At 39.5% G+C, this 19,762-nt stretch overlaps 1 protein-coding gene and 1 non-coding gene across 2 annotated transcripts in view; both read right to left on the bottom strand.

The window, feature by feature from the left end:
• Positions 1-1,650: 1,650 nt before the first annotated feature.
• LOC121888626 lies at positions 1,651-1,751 on the bottom strand. Its single transcript, XR_006093292.1, has one exon. It is a non-coding gene; the product is annotated as a small nucleolar RNA U13 (small nucleolar RNA).
• A 2,415-nt stretch (positions 1,752-4,166) lies between these two features.
• malrd1 (MAM and LDL receptor class A domain containing 1) overlaps positions 4,167-19,762 on the bottom strand; it is a 62,320-nt gene continuing 46,724 nt past the window's right edge. Inside the window, exons 23-33 of the mRNA XM_042399986.1 lie at positions 19,510-19,671; positions 15,783-15,940; positions 13,748-13,949; positions 12,950-13,228; positions 11,658-11,783; positions 10,552-10,618; positions 8,287-8,378; positions 7,552-7,648; positions 7,387-7,447; positions 5,361-5,459; positions 4,167-5,262 (exon numbers count right to left, since the gene is read on the bottom strand). Coding sequence (XP_042255920.1) covers positions 5,176-5,262; positions 5,361-5,459; positions 7,387-7,447; positions 7,552-7,648; positions 8,287-8,378; positions 10,552-10,618; positions 11,658-11,783; positions 12,950-13,228; positions 13,748-13,949; positions 15,783-15,940; positions 19,510-19,671 — 1,430 coding nt within the window. The 3' untranslated portion in view covers positions 4,167-5,175. The remainder of the gene's footprint in view (positions 5,263-5,360; positions 5,460-7,386; positions 7,448-7,551; positions 7,649-8,286; positions 8,379-10,551; positions 10,619-11,657; positions 11,784-12,949; positions 13,229-13,747; positions 13,950-15,782; positions 15,941-19,509; positions 19,672-19,762) is intronic.

Genomic DNA, 19,762 nt, shown 5'->3' on the forward strand with positions numbered 1-19,762 from the left:
AGCGGACAATGAGGGGATGCACTGGAGCATGAGACAAGTCAATATTTATGGCACATCAGAATAGGGTGTAATTGGTTGTACAAGGTGCATAAAAATCTCTGTCACAATTTCTTTCAAATTATAATGAACCTTTACTGTGCAACACAATGAGGCAGTAAAACTGTGGATAAAACAGTTTTACCGCCCGAAACCCCAAGAGATGCAATCAGAGGCACTCTGGCAGTTTCTCCTCTCCTGAGGTATTTTTTCTGGAACGGTCAGAGGACAATCCCTTAGGCTGATCGCTATCCACTCTTGCTGAATACAGAGGGAAGAGACAGGCATTTTCCTCTGCACTCACCCAGAGAGGATAAGAGAACCAATTCTGAGCTATCATTACAAGGAAAGGGGGTACATTTCACCTTGACCGGACTAGGCTGGTCGGGTTACCCTGGTCCACAGCGCCAGTAGGAGAGGTAATTGGGCTGAATGCTGTGATAACAGGCTGCCAGCTCAAGATGAAAAGGGCTCAGAAATACTTGAATAGTTATGCAAATGACGCGAGACTCAACTTTTATTTAGACCGAAGGAGTCCTTAAAGGTTATCATTGGTGAACTCTACGGGAGCGTTTTCATTACAGGAGTCTCACAGAGCAGAGTGGTACACAAACAAAAGTGCGACCTTTTGATGGACGCTGCTCTGTGATTAACAAAACTGTGACAACAATAACTCTGGCAACCAAAGCTGACTAACTAACAAGGACAAAGGCTTGTGGCTTGTACCAGCTCTCCTGTGTGCTATTCAACAGCATGAATAACGAAGCTACCAGAGAGATGTTCTCCCAGGACAAAAAACACTGATGGCTTCACAGTCTCTGTCAGCAAGTGTGCAAGCTAGGCAAGGCATATAAGGTGGCATTGTTTGTGTGGGTGTGGTGGCATGTTAGTGGACAAGGTTTTTGTGTAGGCCATTGATTGTTGTTTTGTTAGGTCAAATGTCATTGGGTTGAGACAAACAAACACTGACGTAGAGGCTGCAAAAAGGCTGAGTTGGTGTTTTTAGTGATTTAGCCAGAGAGACGGAGGGTTTCCCTTGTATAGGATTGTTGGCCTAGCAATTATTATTAATGTTCACAATGGTAAAACCAAATACACAGATAGAAAGACGAATGACTATGAATTTAGCTGTTTTTTCAATCATTATTGGATTTGCTAGTTACTGCTTCAGTTATTTGGAATAATACTAAATTATCAAGATTTGGTTGATCAAAACTCGTATAGTTCATTAAAGATTACAACTAAGGAAAAAGCAATCAATAAGCAAATTTACTTTTAGCTTCTGCTAAGGCTATGGCTATTTCATTGGCTAGCATTCACTTGATAAACTTCTGTTGCTTTTATTGTCTCCTGCCCCCGTCACAATTTACATGCCATTTTAACAGAAATTATACATTTCTATGGCATAATAATTTCTGTCTGTCTACTACTAATATTAACAGCGTCAGAGCTGCCAAGTCTCACATTTTGACCATGAGACTCAGGCAAGTGACACAGATCTCATGATCTCACGCCACACATGCCTTTTCTCATGCTAACTTTTTGTCTTTGCTTCCTCTGATGTAAAATTTGTGATTTTTAAGCAAAGAAACAGCAGTTGTTTTTTTTTTTTAAGTTCAGACAGGCTGAGGCACAGAGCATGACAAGGTTAAGGCAGCACTTTTCACAGATTGTCCATGAACGCACCAATCATCATCTGTTTGGACCAAAAGCGTCCAACAACAAATCATTGCTATGCGCGTTCTGGTGGAGCTGATAATTTATTAAGATATTACTACTTTAGACCTGAGAGACTAAAGTGGGGAGTGTTGGATGATGGAGTGACTTGGTGAGGAGCGCCAATATTTTGAAGAAAAATATGTGTAATATCCGGAGTGTAGTGGGTCAGTTTACCACAAATAATGCTCACTTTATTATGAACAAAAATAAGTACCCCCCCCCCCCGCAATTTAATAACATTAATATATGGGATTTATAGCTAGTTTAACCATGCTAACCGCATGAATTCAGAAGCTGGGATGGCAGTTACTGCTACTCTGCTAAACTCGTTAACTTCAGCAAGAGTTTGGGTTTTTTCGCCATCATTAAGCTACTGCCATTTATGTAATAACAAACTGATTGACCACAATGTTGGTTCATTTAAATGGATATTTTTAAATTATAGATTATAAAAAGGGGAAAATATGTAACTTAAGTTTTAGCATTAGCTAGTTTATGTAGCTGTTTCCCTGCTAGCTTTCACTTGATATAGCTCTCCAAGCTTTCTAGTTGTCTGTCTCTTTATGACAATTTTATATGCTCTTTCACTAAAATTATATTTTTTATTTCATTATTATTATATATTTATGTGGCAAAATATATTATTATACTGTAAAACAGATGCCAAAAAGTCAGATTCCGCTCCCTCAATTTTGACCAAATTTGTAGTTACTGCATTTTGAACAGTGCCAGAGGAAAAGGTGGTGAGCCAATTTAAGGCGAGGGCACAAACAATAAAAAAGTGAAGCAGCTGAAATTGATCCTGTGGTCCGCTGATAAATCTCTCACCCAGAATCCTCCCACAGACTCTGCAGTGATGGAGAATGAGACTAAACAGCAATGACACTGGTGATTGTAGTTATCTAGAGTCTAAAAATTAAAGATTCATGACATGAACTTGAACCAATATGAAGGATTGGGGGTGTTTTGATGTGTTTTGGACTAACTGCAAGGGCTCTCGGAGGACCCAAATGCTTAGAGCAAATATCTATTTATTATAAATGGGATGGTTCAACGTGTGCATCAACCTCCTATAAAAACCAGAGGTAAAGCTATATTTTAAAATCACTGGCCAAAAAGGAAACTTTTCTTAAGAAAGTGTGTTTTACTTAAAGTAAATAAAAAAAGAGCAAAGGAAGTCCTTTAGCACAACATTGTTTGAGCTAAAAACTGACGTGAACATGCTAAAATGCCCACAATTCTTACTTACTCCAAGAGAAAAGGATATATTCAAGATCACACATTTAGCAAAGTATGAATAGACACAACTCTGGATATCATTGTAATACAAAATATTACTTTTAATTTGATCCTACATACATATAGAATAACAGCCTGAAAGGAAGCTGCCTGCATGAAATATTCTCTTTAGAATACACAACACTATACTAATAAAGTACATAATTATTGTAAATCATCATGTTGAGTATCAAATATGACAGGGTCATTTATGATGGCATGTCTAATGAGACACAGCTGAAAAGAACCATGACTGAACACTCATGAAATTTATAACAGACTGGTTTAACTGTGCTGTTTATGATCCATCTGGTCTTCGCTGGTTGATAAAGAGACTTGGAGACTCTGTTCACGCCACTTACAAAACAGCTGGGACGCTAACTTGTAGTGGATTTTAATGTGCAAATAAAACAGGGGCAAACTATTTTATTTGCACTTGTGAGGATTAAAAAGGATCCCTAATGAAGTCGGGACTCCATTTAGAGGCTCAGTGTGTTCAGTGGAGCCTTTCGGTTCAATGAAGTGGATGTTTTCTGCTTTTGCCAGCTCTGAAGAAAACCTTAATCACCATGCACAGCGCCCACAACCATTTCTGAAGTGAGAATATTGTAGCACTGTCAATAAACTGCTAAATTGACCATACTAAGTGTCCAAAATGGCCAAAATTAATTTTCTTGGGGTTTGTTCTCATGCCCATTTTGGCTTGCTGTTGGATACTGACATTTGACTGTTGTGAGTAATTGTTTTTTAATGTCTCCTAAATATCACTGACTATGTACAAGTTTTACCTTCTAAAACAACTGTGTTTGCTGCTGTATGTTGAATAGTGTGTGTGTGTGTGTGTTTTAGCAAATATGAAAATGGTTATACCAACTTAACATGCAGATAATCATTTTGCATATGATCATGTTTTTCCAGTACATGCTGTAGATAACTTGCTTTTAACTTTTCCAACTTTTTATCTTTAACTATACCGTGTATGTGTAAACAAATATATACTGTATATGTGTATCTACATCTATCTACAGTACATAAATATATAAAGTATATATATGTGCATATTTGTATATATTTCCTTTATTTTTTTGTAATTTTTTTCTTTGTAATTCTGTTTTTTTATGACAGCTACACAAACAAAGAAAAACTCCATAAAGCATTACTCACAAAAAAGTATTCAAAATAACCAACATTTTATTTCTTGGATTTGTTCTCATGCCCATTTTGAAATGTCCCTGACTCTTTAAAAAAAAATCCATCTTAAAACTAGTAATTAATTTTTCCTCCCCAATATTGGACTATTTAAAGGAATCATTTGACATTTTGGGAAATAAGCTCCGTCACTCTCTTGCAGAAAGTTAGATGAGAAGATTGAAACCACTCTTGTACCAGTCTGTTGAATATGAAGCCAGTAGCTGGTTAACTTGGCTGAGTGTAAAGACTGGAAACATTGTGAAAGAGCTTCAAGAAATAGTCTGACACATAACCTCCAGTAATACACGACTTGTTGTTTTACACTTTGGTTTTTGTACAGATTAAACAAACAAGCTACAGCGTGCTAATCAGTGATCTTTAGAGGCACTGGTAGGTGATTTTGTTGCCTTTGGACAAAGCCCCTTGATTCAAATCTTTGTTGCTAAACTAAGCTAACCAGCTTCTTCCCATCTAACTCACAGCAAGAAAGCAAATATGCTTAAGTTCATATTTCCCAAAATGTCGAACTATACTTTGAAGGTTTTGCCCTCCAAAACACACGTCTTTGCAGTTGCATAGAGAAGATCTCCTGCAGATAAATCTACAGTGTTGTTCATCTCTTTAATTTTTGTTTTTTTAACACAATTTATTGGTATTCACATGGACACAATTAGTTTGTCTTGAATTCAATAATCATGGGATAGTCTGCTCTCCTGACAAACAGCTTTTAGCTTTTATTTCAACATCTAGGACCACATCGGTGGGGAGTATCACCTCAAAACAATTGAAATAATTCAGTTATCAATCACAGCATTGTATTAGATTTGACTTTCAAAAACCTCCTTGCAAAATAGAACTTAAGTCCACTGTTTGCATTGTTTACGCCGACTTGGCACCTCAGCGGCTCAAGACAAACCCATCGAGTATTTTCACACACTGTATGACCCACATCTACTGCAGTGCACCATGAGCATCAGGGGGGTAATTGTACAACGGGTTGGCAAAGGACAGCTTGGCATCTCTCCAGGTCGAACCCTGCTGTGGACAGACACACACAAAGAGACATACATCACGTCGCTGACTTCTGCACAGATAATTCAAGTAAAAGGCCGAAGGGCTGAGTAGAGACACCATACCTCCACCTCCTTCCTCCAGGGGTAGACGCTGATGGAAAGCCCCCCGCCATCACTCCTCCCGGGGTCAACACTGGGGTAACTGCCATCCACAGACGGGAGCTGAGGGAAGGAAAATCATGTATATGGACTTAAAATTAGATGAGCCTTAATGTGTGAGAGCGCATGAAATGCAGGCGCAATTAAATTCAAATAGACCCGTTATGCGTCCATAATTACACCTCTAACCTCCATAAAACATTTCATCATCTTCCAGAAGTGGCATAATCACAGACTGTTTCCGCCTCTCGTTTGTGTTGTGGAGATACCAGTTCACACCTACACCTCTCTATTTATAGCTGCGTCCTCTCTGGCAGCCACATGAAAGCAAACATGTACAGACATGCCAATACAGATATAGAATATACTGAAATACATTTTTATGTGTTTTGTAAGTGTGTCACATCACAGGAAAGAAGTCTGGTTTGGTTGTTGGCATTAGTAAAACATATTTCTATAATATATGTGATCATGGCTCTCTTAAAAGAATATATATCATGGTTCTGGTTTTCCTATTACATTATACACACACACACACACACATGCACACACACACTGCCATTAAATCTATGATAATCTCCATCATCAGAGTCATGACAGTTGTGGCTCTCAACATCACTCTCACTTTTATTACTGGATGACACTCACTGTACGCCCACACAGATAAAAATGTGCATGTGTGCCCAGACGTACAGCTCACCCATTTTATCATTTTTGACACATATGTGCACTCATAAATGGACACACACACATGCACACACACACACAAGAGCCATTATCCAAATGGAATATCTGTGATTGTATCACCTCTGGCGCTGGGACCTTTTTTGGTTATAGCAGGAGTAACAGTTGAGCTCAAAATGGCAGGTAACAAAGCACACAGTGGGTGGACACAATAATAGAAACACCTGTGCAGTGGTGGACAGTAACTAAATACATTTACTGTACTTAAGTGAGAGTATTACCATGTTATGCATCTTTATACTTCTACTACACTACATTTCAGAGGGAAATATTGTGATTTTTACTCCATTACATTTATCTGACACTAGTTACTTTTAATATTAAGATTTTACATTTTTAAGTAGATTCTTACGTAAATATATAATCACCTTTTTGGCTTGTGACCACTTACAAAAAAGCCATTTGTAGTTGGGGATGTTTCTGATAAAGGTCTTTGAGTTGTTAGATTGATATCCCCTCTAAACTTATCAGATGCTTTCATTTAAATAACAGATTGAGGCCACAAGAGGTAAAATCATGCAATATTTCACAAAAAAGCAAAGTATAAAATAACAGTCTAAAAAAATGATACAATTTTGTGTAGAAGACATGTAGTTTTTTATCTTTCCTCTCTCATTAATCATATTACAACCCCTCAGATTTATCTGGTGACCCTTTGAAGGGGGCCTGACCCAAGGTTGGGAACCACCAGACTCAACTACAGGTATATAAAGTACAACACTTAAATGCTACTTACACAGTACATTATAATAAATCACACATTTTTCTGCAGAATGAGTATTTTTTACTTTAAGTACTTTGAGTACATTTTGCTGATAATTCTTTTTGAATGTAGATTTTGAATGTAGAACTTTTACTTTATATTTTACTACAAGTGTAAATACAATTTCTAAAGCTTATGTTTTTGCTCAAACTGCATCAGATAAGCAGTTGATTACTTGGTTATTTTTGACGCTGTAGCTTGTGGTGTTGCACTCGATTAGATTATTTAGTTATTGCTGTATGTGAACCACAGAAACACAAATATGCACAGCTGCACATAAACCACAAAATCAATAAGACTAAATCAAAAATGTAATCTAGCAGAAAGGCTTGGTGTTCACCTTCTGACCTCCTCTAATGTTAGATCCACTTATTGAATAAATGTGAGCAGAATGGTAGAAAAATTAGATTTGTATAGCTGAGAAACCGAATGTTGCCTGAACAGAATTTGCTGATGATTGATTGGACATTTCTATGCGCTGACCTGTGCTCTCCAGTCAAAGGCTGCGTTATCCATCACCCCGTAGTCCATCGGGTCAGGTTTTCTGTGGAGCCAGCAAACACACTCATCATCACCACTTTCATCTTCACCAACATCATCAGTTAAAAGAGCAACAACGTGTTTGTCATTATTGTAGCCAGGACTCACATTAAGTAGCATTTTTTCTTGCACAAAGCCAGAATGCAGACGGCGATTCCGGCTACCAGCAGCAGCAGTCCGATACCGATGCCAGCATACACAGCATCTATACAAGAGAGAAGTAAATTTAATTCTCACATAGTCTTTAATGAACCGCAGAGACATTAACAGGATAGGCAAGAATGCAACAAATAAATGCAGGTGAGATGGCTGTATTCACACCAATCTGGCAATGCAGGAAAAACAGCAGTTCTCCCATTCATTTGAAGGGGAATAGTACGCTTAGACTGCAGGAGTGGGGACCGCATGGGCTTCAGCAAAAAAAACCGCAATGGCTGTCCGAAAAGAAGTTGAACCAAAATCAAGTTTTGCCAAAACACAACCCGAAGTCACACTGCAGTGGCCAATCACATAAGACATTACAAGGAAGACAAGGAAGAGGGGAGGACATTTCTCTTCATTTGATAACATTTGATAAAAGTAAAGTTAGACTTTATTGCTGGTGAGCTGAGAGCACGAGCAAGAGAGAGAGAGCAGCTGTGGTCGAGCAAGCTAGAGAGTGAATGAGAGGGAGCGGCGGTAGTGAAAACAAAGCAGTGAAACAGAAATAAAATGTTACGGTCTAAAAGAAAAATAAACACGCCCACACCTCCGCACAACCCTGCGGGAAAGTGCCACATTGCCTTATTTGGTGTGAATGCAGCCTATTGCAGATGAGCAGGGAGGTGAGTTTTTTTAAATTACCCAGCCGTGTGTCCTCTGGTGTCGGTGACGGGGTGGAGAGAGGCGGCTTCTCCTTCATATGACAACGGTTGCCTGTCCATCCTGGATAACACCTGTGATCAGATACAAACAAAACAAACTAAAACAGTATTTCTGTTGCCATATTCTGCATCGTAGTATGAAGAAAAATGATCTAATGATGATGTTGAATCAACCATTATTTGTGTTGCTCCTTTCAAGTTAGTGCAAAACTGGTTTACAGGTGACAGACAAACACATTTAATATGCATGTGGAAATATTAACAGTAAAAATTTAGAGATTATCACTGATATTATTCTATTGTTGTCTTAATGTAAACAAATGAAGACCAAAGCCAACAATGAATTGATATTGAGATATATTATTCATGAGCAGTGTAGTTTATTTTGAGTTAATCCCATATACTCCATCTTGCTGCCACAAATACTCACCTGCCAGCAAATGTCTATTGATCCGCGGCTAAAAATAATCCCCAACAAACACACCATTTACTCCTGTGTGAGTAAACTTTGCTAAAACCTACAGCACCCAGCTGTTTAAGAAAATTAAAATGGCCTTTTTTGAAAATGAAACCGTATATTTGTGACCTATTTTAAAGATTTACATCTTTAGTAGGAATGAATAGGCTTGAGGTTGAGAAGTATTGAGACACAGACTGACACATTGTTGGTCTTTTAATGGGATTTGTTTGAACAGTTTGAGAACAAAACAATAAAAGTGTAATAAAACATCATAAAATACTAAAATAGATCAAGAAAATCAATCTCTATTAAACTTGTTGTCACACATTTTCTCTCACACCATTTTTTAAAACGAAAATCTTGACAAATGGTGGAATACGTCTCGGCTGGACATCCAACTCGGAAACAGAGACTAATTGCAAATAGTTTGGCCCGTCTGGTGAGCTGCATCTCTGGGAAAGAAAGTAAGTCCGTCTCCTCCCAAACTAAGACTCAGCTCCAAGTCAACATCTGTTCAATATCAGCTTGATTTCTGAGCAACATTGACCTTCTAATGCGAAACACAGCTCTCAGCGAAGCCAGAGTGTATCATTATCATTCAGAGGGGGTCAGAGTACATATTGTGTGACTGTCTGGCCATGGCAGTGGGCCGTCCCTGGCCTGGTTCCCTGGTGGATCCTGCTCAGCAGAGTGTAGGAACGTGATGCAAATACTGAGCCAGAGGTGCCCTCCAATGCTGGCCTCGGGTTCTGCTACAGAAGGGCTGTTATCAAGCCTGGAACAGCTACAGGAGCTCCTTACCACACCGTACAGTGAATGACAGCGGTAAAGTCCTGTTACATAATGAGAACGGGCAGTGGTGGCGGCGCTGCGTTAGGGAATGTCGGACAGGGGAATAAATGAGAGGGGGAATCAAACACGAGGAGGCTGAGTGAGAGAATAAGAGAACGGGGTAGGCAGCGTTTCTTCAGGCAGCAGTGAAATATCTTCACATTCCAGAAAAGCAATTTTTTAAAGTATTTTCCTGCTCCAGTATTTGCTGGGATTGCATTTGCAATAATGTGACACTCTAATTGCGCTTGTGGAAAACAAGTATCTTGCCTGCTGGACAATTCAAATGCAGTCTTTGGAGAATTGAACCTTCTGACGTGAGGATGGAGAGAAGATTCACTGGCGCATAATGAAGTTAGCAGATCCAGCAGCAAGGCTCATAATTGTATTCTTACTTTCATAATGGAATATCTCATTGCAGACATTCCAAACTGCTGATGCAGAGAACTAGATTCATGAGCTTCCTAAAAAACCTCCAACGGAGCGGTTGCAGTGTCTGTCTCAAACCTGTTTTGAAAGTGAGGGCGTCCTGTCTGCCAGCCTTACGGCCTCTCAGCAGATTAATCCCTACATGAGTTTTTTGTGGTCTACCCACCAAGACCATTGGTAGTAATCGTGTTTAAATATTGACCAGGAGAATCCATCAGAGATTCCCCTGGAAACACTGCGCCGGTGGACAAATGAAGGCAGAACCACCCTGGTTAAGCTGTGGGGGATAAGCAGATTCCCACATGCTTCATGAAGCGTGTCTTTTCCAGGGAAAAAAACAAGACTGATGGGATTTCCATGTTTTAAGTCTCACAAAGAGAGATAAAGGATGGGAGGAGTAGGAAGAGCAGACATGTTACTTATCTTTGTGCATGTTTATGAGTGCGACTGAGTGCGCGGGTGTGTGCATTTGCCTGCTTACAAATGCATGTTTGTGTCTGTGTGTTCTGGTGCACATCAACTTACACACAAACAGGCCCGTGTTCCTCCACAAGACATGAGCCATGACCCAGGCAATACATCAGGGGACAATCTGCAAATAACGCAAAAGAAACTGATCGTAACTGCCAAAAAGCATACAGAAAATAAAACCCATCAAAGGTTTTCCTTCGCTCTCTTTCTCTGTTAGCAGCCTTCATCCATTTCTCTCTTCACCTGAGAGGTAATAGACATGCTGTACACTCAAGCACGTTGCTGCTGTGACATCAGAACATGAAATGAGTGAATTATGTTGCCGGGGGAAATGGCACACTGTTGAGCGCCATCCATTAACCTCTGCAGAAACTGTTCCATCTTTTTTCATCTCTCCAGTGCGTCCACTGATGACTGTTCTTGCCTCTAAAGGTTGTCTGAGGGTTATCAAGGTTACCATCATGTGTGAAACACCATTATGAACTCCTGACATCCTATAAAATGACTAGGGGCCGGCAGGGACGCAGACTAAATGGGGAGGTTCAGTCTTTTTCCTGGAGAATTTACAGATTTCAAGCTCTGATGTCAGATGTCAGAGCAGCAACCTGCCTGAATCTGTTTCCTCTCAGGTGAAGAGAGAGAAAAAAAGCAGATGCTTTAATGGATTTTGGCAGCATGCGGTAAATTGTGAGGTGTGATTTGAAGACTAAACAGCCACAGTTGATGTCCTGAGAGGCTGGAAATAAGTAGACGTGAGTGACAGTTTGGCAATACTTGAGCCAAAACTGAGCAGTGACACTTGAGAGTATAATAAAGAGAAAAGAACAAAGATTTGGACTGAATTAAATTGCATATTTATGTATTTTAATGCTTGAATTTTTTTGTAGACAAAAAGATGAAAGAAATCCTCCTGCCACCTTGGAGATGGAACAAAACATCACAATGTCTGACGTTTAAATATAAAAAGACGTTAATTAAAAAATACAATCACTAATAAAAGTCAAAGCTACATGAAGAACTATATAATCAGAAGTAAAATGCACAGATGGACACACTGTGATTTAATGGAGTCAATGCCACTTGTGACATATCTGTGCTTCAAGGTCAGACTGGTTAATGGTAAAAAGCTTTAAAGTGGAAGGTATAGTTCTGTACGTTACCATGGCAGCTGGACTCATCAGAGTGGAAAGGCAGACAGTCAGCAGAGTGGTCGCAACGCTTCTGAAGTGGGATACAACCAGACGATCCTTCACACACCAGTTCTCCCTGCTCACACTGCAGCAGAGCTGGTGGAAAAAATGAGAGGCAGATGCAAAATGGAGAGAGGGGTGAGCAGGGTGTTTGAGAGGTGCATTCACAGATCACTAAAGTATGTGCAGACCACAAGAACACATAAAGTAAAAGCTGATGCTTTGACACTTAATATGATTCCTTGTTTATTGTCTCTGCTGCACATTACTCATCTCACATTTAAGGGTTTTTAAGAAGACATTGTGACAAAATTCATACAGTTCAGTGCACCTCTAGGGATAGAAAAACAAACATGTTGCTGGCATCAGGGGCAGAGAGAAACAGCAACAAAACTCAGTGCTGCCGAACAAAATCATGAACAAGGTATAGAGTCAATTCTGCACAGTTCCAAGAACCACTGTAGGAAATAAACCAGCAAAACAACTGAGCTTGCCTGGTCATTAAAGCCACTGACCAACATGTTTGTGGGAATATAGAAAAAGCCAACCATCTCGGTAAATTAACTACTTTCCATGCACCTTGGAAGTATGTGAAATAACTCCAGAAATCTCTATTCTGCTTCAAAATTTCTCCAACATTCAACTTCTCATTCCTTAAACCTGCATTATAACTGATTTTTTTTGGCCATTTGGGGGCAGCAGAAACAACAACATTGACATATCATCACCTTTTAAGTTGATATGTTGAACTTGTTTGCAACAGTTGCTTATTTACACATCCAGCAGTTATGGAGCAACATTATCATTGATTTGGAGTCGTGTTTCTGTCCATCTGGTGAATGTAAGACCAATATTTACTCTCTTTTAGCTCTGTTTTTGGTCTCTACCAACTCCTGAGGGAAATATCTGGCTCTTTAGCTGCTAAATGCTCCATTATGTTCACCAGCTGGTCACTAACTGTTTCTGTTTGCCATTCGGTGCTGAGCCTCTTTAAAGACACTATTGGTAAATCTGTTTGTGGACGCTTTTCAAATGGTGGATCACGTACCTGTACTTCCATAAGTACTGCAGTACATCCGTGCTATAAATCCACATATTTGTTAAAATTTATTTTGTAACTGTCAGACTCCCAAAATGACTGAGACGTGGACTGACTCATCAAATTTATTCTTTCCCCATCTCTGCACTGGCACTAGTCCAGTCAAACAAAAAACTAGCTGACACACATACACATACACACACACACACACATACACACTTACGGCAGCCGTACTCATCCTCTCCAAAAGGACAGTCAGGGACCCTGTCACAGCGCAGTATGGCTGGGAGGCAGACATTGTTCAGACACTGGTAATGCCCAGCAGGACAACGACCTTGAGGAGGAGGAGTTCCAGGTACCACGGCGGGACAATCCTCTTCATCAGACCGGTCGGCACAGTCAAGCTCCTCATCACACCTCCAGCTCTCCGGGATGCACTGAAAGGAGTGTGCACACTGGAACTGGTCCAGGTCACAGGTCAGAGGCTGGGGAGTTACTGGTCCTGGGGTGACAGGGAAGTTACATGCACATAATTAAACATGCATGCACACCTCAAATCCCCTTTTATCGATTTTATTTCACACGAAGCAAGAGCGAAAAACAGAGAGGAATGCTAAGAGTCTGAACTACTTCCTCAGAAAGTCAGCCGAGGAAGCAGTTCAGAGGTGAGGGGAGAATGGAAGGAAGGGAGCGAGGAATCAACACAATATAAATGTAATTGCTTTCCCCCCCATCGCCCTCTGTGCTGTCCCTCGGCGCTGACCCCCTCTCCACAGTGAATTTATATGGACCTACAGGGCAACAGGCTCCATTAAGTCGCTACACTCTCCCTGAGGGTCCACACAATTTATATGGAAACGGAGGAGAGGAGTTTGGATGTTGGTAGACAGAAACCGAGGAAACGGGAGAAGGTGAAATTTAATAAAAAATGAGCCTACTGCTGGAAGGACAAGAAAATCTTAAGTGCAAGGGCAGAAATGGGATCATAGACGAGAGAAAAAAAAACCTTAACTGGCTTTACCTCCCACCATACACTCCTCAGTGTAGGATATGTCATCCAGGGCGATGTCTGTCCACATGTCTCCACCCACCTCTGCCTGGAAGGTTACTCTGAAAGGTGCTGGGTTAGACAGGATGACATTAGCGTATGTCCACTGGTTGCCATGGTTTCCAGTGGCTGCCCACATCAGCAGACGTGTGCCGCTGGGTCCGACAGTGTAGACCTATAAAGCAGAGAGAGGAAGAGATATAGAACAAACATGGAAACTTTCGACCAGATGCCATTTTGATCATACATTTCTAATATTTGGTGATTGTTTTTAACATTTTTTTTTCAACTGAAAAGTGTGGTACACATATTTAGCTCCTCAAAGGATCTCACTCACCCCCTGCACAAGTCTTTCCACCTACTACCATCAGGCCACCGCTATAAAGTCCCTCTGGCCAAAAAGGATACTTACTGGAACTCCTTCATTCCCACTGTCATAAGCATTTTAAACAAACTATGAAGCAACAACAAACTCTTACACAAGCACTATGCCACTTTGCATGCACTAGTACCATGCATTTTATTCTAATTATTTGTATTTATTTGTATTTTATTTTGTTCTAGGAATAGGTGCTGTATATTTTAGTCTGAGTTTTGTACAGTACACTGTATGATGAGTCACATCTAAGACGATTTTCTGTCACGACAGACAATAAAGTTTTCTGAATTCATTCTGACAACAACTCCATGAATTTACACCTATAACTTCAAGTTATCTGGAGGAGTTTTATTATAAACAAAGTTTCTGTTTACATTAACTTCTAGTCACCAAAACATATTAACTGTTGAATGTGTTTCCTTTGCAAAAAACATTTGCAAAGTTGATTTTTCAAAAATTCTGAAACCTGCATTATTGACATCCATGTCTACTAACTTGCATCTTCTTTCCTGCCTTTGCCGCACATTCCTGCATTTCTTGGCGATACCACCATCAGTAGATGAGTGGAATAATGTGAAACCTTTGGTAGGACTGCGCATCATGTCACCTGCGTGCTCATGCACATGCACTGGCATTCTCGTGCGCATCGACGAGAGCAAACAAAAGACAGACCCATTCATAAAAACATACTATTACTTTACTTTTTACCACCTACTAGGGGTAAAAAAAAAACCTCCTCAGGGTGCCTTTAAATATTTAATATTTATATTCAAGTTTTGTTTTGTTTTTTTACATATTCATAATTTGTTTTTTTAAAATATGCACATTCCTCTCAAGTCATGTTCATTTTCTATTAATTTTCAGATACTGTCAGGAAAATATTTACTTTTTACTTTATACATAATTTATACAATTTTAAAATCTACCAAGTCTCTGAATTTGAGAGCTTTTCATTTAATAATTTACAAAGAATGTTCACAATTATTATGTCTCCCATTAGAAGTATACAGAATGGATTTGCATTTGTGTTAGATGTACACTAACACACAGTAACTATATAATATGTAAGTATAAGTGCAATATATATAAAAAGCAGTTTAAGAAATCTTTTTTTATACAGTGTTTTAATAGACTTTGACGTTTTTGCTGTGACCTAAGTTGTATTAATTTATATTCCACTTCAATTGAGAATACTGGTGTCATTATGAGTTTCAGCTGCGTCTGAGTGCTTCCTGTCTAATTATTTGTTGTTTTTTAAACATTTGCTTATTGTTTGTTGTTTTGAAATTAACCCGGCTTACAAAGACACCCAAAAAAAGACATGAAAAATGGATATGATGATAAAGTTTGTAAGGTGACGTGCTTTGATGGATTATTTTCTGGCATGCGGGGCTTTCATTCCTTCCTGTGGGTATCAGGTGATTGACAGTAAGCGGAGCAGTGATGTAGCGAGAGGCTCGGTAAAACAGGAAAGAAATCTCTGACAAAACCAAATTAAGCCTTCGGGTTGACAGTGACGGATCATCTGACAGCAAAAACCATCTTTGGAAACTCGATGCGTGACACAAACCACAGTAAAAAGACAGAGACTTTGAATCATTTATGGAAATGTAGCTCAGATTAAATCACCTTCAGCGTTCCCATCCTGTCGGAGCCGTGCATGTAGAACCAGAAGCGCAGGTGACACAGGCCGACACTGGCTGGAAATGGACTCTTGGTTGTCACTTTGGCAATGTCACCTTCCCTCTGAACGGCTGAGTTTATATACAGGAACTTTCCTCCACCACCTTTGGAGATATAGTACAGAGCAGAGCTTTGTAGCCGTTTCATTTGCAGTACATTTATGTAAGATACAAGTAATACTTCAGTGTGATGAATGACAAAGCTGATGCAGTAGAAGAAAATCCACAGGCTACACCCAGCTCAACCATCCAATTTCAGCTGCAGAAAGAGAAATCCAATATCTCTGTTCTGTTGGTTTCGATATACATGATATTTGGACAGAAGAAAGCGTGTGTGCTGTTGTGAAATGCTGTAGCCTGCAGCCAAAAGCTACACAGAGCATCTTCTGCTCGGCTAGGTTTGGAGATGAGATTGTGTCTGTGCGATGCCAGAACAAAGTAGGAGTTTTCCACATGAGTTAAAGGGGATTTAAGGCCATCACAATCCACAGTGCACAACAAACCCGGCGCCCACCCACAACACTGGATTCTTCTCTTCTGACTCAAAAATAATCAAAACAGAGACAGCATATTCATTCAGATAAAGACAGTTGCTCAAGAATCCGTCATTCAGATGTTAACATCATCTGATGTCTGCAGAGTCGTGTGCGTCTTCTGCCCTCCTTCAGCTTGTGTGTGTGTGTGTGTGTGTGTGTGTGTGTGTGTGTGGTGTTACACATGGCCAGGTTTATCGATCTGCTCTGTAGTGAGATCATAAGTTCCTTCTATGACACAGCGCCCTGTGTCCAGATTCATCTCTGCGATCGATAATTTCAACCGGCCAATCAGAAGTGGGTGTGGACTCAACGACCCGCCGACAGCCAATACAAGGAGGAATTAGAGCCGCACAGTACTGTCACCCATGAAAAACACTGCTTTGTCCTCACGGTCACAGCAATATTTTGGATGATTTGATGACTTAACTAGTCTTACATCTCCTTGAAACATTATTGACAGCCCTGAGTGCTTTTAGATGACATTGTGTTTGGCGTATTAATACGAGGCTGAAATGATTTCTCAATCAAAGATTGACAGGAAACAAGGAGAAAGAGAGAGAGAGAGAGTGAGAGAGAGAGAGAGGGGGGAGGGGGTGGGGGGGGGTAAGACATGCAACAAACGTCCCCTGGCTGGAATTGAACAGTGGATGTTGTGGTTACAGTATAGAGTGTTTGCCCTAACCATTAGGTAACCAGGCCACCCCATGATTAGTGAATTAATCGATTAGTCGACTGGAAATTATTCAGTAAACGTTGCGACAATCGATTAATCGTTTAACACATTTAAAATGCAAAACATTCTCTTGTTGCAGCTTCTTAAATGTGAGGATTTCTTGCTTTTCTTTGGCATATGTATCTATGACAATGTGTATATGTGACAAACATAATTTGTTATCATATATGAATAAATTGAACATCTGGGTTTCTGACTGTTGGTTGAAACAGTCATATTGGGCTCTGGAAAACTGTGATGGGCATGGATTTTTTCACATTTTTGGACTTTTTATTGACTAAATGATTGACTGACAATTGCTCACTTGAGAAAATAATTGGCAGATTAATCAGTAATGAAAATAATAATTAGTTGCATCTTTCAAAATATGTAAAATAAACTACTGCTAAAAGTTCAGGTGACTCTTAACCTGGCTCTGTTTTCCTTGTTGTCTTTCTTTTTCTCTTTCTGAACTGAAGCAAACGTTACCAAATAGTGTGCAGTTCCCGTTCAATAAATCACTGCTAATCTAAACTTTAATGAAATTTTTCATTATTTTCATGCCGCTATCCTTTGTTGATCAAGGTCGTCGCCTCAACATCAAGACTCAATTTTCAAGGCAGACAAAGAAAACAGCATTGACTAACAGAGAACAATGCAAATATAGTACAGAACAGTACAATACAACAATTAATGAATGCAAATTACAGGTAAAGCCACATAGAAATGACGGGTTTGCATTTCCTAGTTTAGATGAGTGTAATTACAGCCACAGATCCAATGACAGTGATTAATAGTCAAGGATTTATTTTCAATTAATCAGAAGCAAAAATATGTTTTGCCACAGCAGCATCACTGTACACAAGACAAACAACACGTCCACTGCTGTTAAGCTCAGTTTGACTCAGTCTGACACTGATCAGGATGTATTATTAACCCTGCCTTCACATGCCTGTCGGAAGCTCCTATTTCCCAGCTGTCAAGTCGTAATTACAAAGACGCTGCTCTGAACTGCCTGCGAGCTGAAAACACGGAAGATGTCAGGACACAGAGGTTGTTTGTTCTTAATTTTAGGAAACGTTATTTTGACAGCATTATTAATCTTTTTTTTTTTAACAATGCAGAAAGCAAATACATGCAGTGAGTTTTGAACACAAACAGGAACCATATTTACAGCGTGTATGCTCATTCTGTCATGAAAAAGAGGTCAGAAATAAAAGAACTTAAGTTTAAGGTTTCACTTAAGTGTTGATAAAGTAAACTAACTTTTCATTATTTAACCAAGACGATGATCGTTCCCTAACAAAGTGCTTTGAGTGCCTAAACATAACTATAAAAACTGTTCTTCACACTTTTAGAGCTACAACTATAAATCGATAAGTCGATCAAAAGAAAATGAATCTGCAACTATTTTGATGATTGAATATCAAAATAGTTGGTTTGAATAATATCAAAAATCATTTTAATCATGCAAAAATGGCCAACATGCACTGGTTCCAGCTTCTGCTGCTGTTTTTCTCTCTCATATATGATGATGAATTGAATATCTGAAGGTTTTGGACAACAAGCAAACTGAAGACATCACTGTGGCCTCTAAGAAAATGTGAATCCAATTCTTTCACTATTTTTTAACATTTCATAGAATAAACGATTAATCAAGAGAGATTGAGGTTTCTTCCCTTTAAAGAGGAGTTTTTCCTTACCGCTGTCACCAAGTCCTGCTCATGGGGGAATGTTGGGTCACTGTAAATTAACAAGTGTGGTCTAGACCTGCTCTATGTGAAAAGTGCCCTGAGATGACTTTTGTTGTGATTTGGCGCTATATAAATAAAATTGAATTGAACTGAATTGAATTGAATTGAATTGAATTGAATTGAATTGATCAATTAAGCTAGAAAATAACTGGCAGATTAATCAATAATGAAAATAATATTTAATTTAGTAAAGTAGTGGATGCTTGAGCGCAAAAGCGGATTCTGTGGGGGAAAAAAATCAAAAATGTTGTCAGTGAACATTTTGCTCATGTTCAGTTTGCAACACGGCAGATATGTTCATTAAAAATATATTTGCTGTTGCAAATGAGTAGAATATAAACAAAATCTGTAAGACAGTGGTTCTCAAAGTGGTGTCCGGAGACCCCCAGGGGTCCTTGAGGGAGTTCCAAGGGTCCCCAGCAAAAAGGAGAACAATTTATTTTTACTATAATTGCATCCATAAGTAACACAATGACAGAATGTGACTATTTTGGTCATGGGTTTCATACACTTTCTGTAATAAAACATCTAAAAGCAAAAATCTTGTCAGATGGGAGACCCTGGGACAAAATCTTATCAAATGGGGTCTAATATGATGTCAGTTTAGGGGTCCTTGATGTGAAAAGGTTTGAGAACCACTGCTGCAGGGTTGGCAGCAGATAAGGTACTGACCTGGACTGTGGTCGGTATGAGGTCCAGCATCTGGCATCTCACTCCTGTGACTAATCCTCCAATCAAAGTCATCATCATGCTCCTGAGAAAGCTTGCAGCTCTCTTCCCATTGGTCTTCCTCCATGTTGAAATTGCAGGTGCCTGGCAAGCCAACAACGTGGTCTACACGAGAGAGAGAGAGAGATGGAAGGGAAAAAAGAAGGTGTCAAGACGTGTGGGCTGAAAAATGGATTCACTCCCAATTCCAAAAATA

The sequence above is a fragment of the Thunnus maccoyii genome, chromosome 21, assembly GCF_910596095.1.
Source record: "Thunnus maccoyii chromosome 21, fThuMac1.1, whole genome shotgun sequence".
Lineage (NCBI taxonomy): Eukaryota > Metazoa > Chordata > Actinopteri > Scombriformes > Scombridae > Thunnus > Thunnus maccoyii.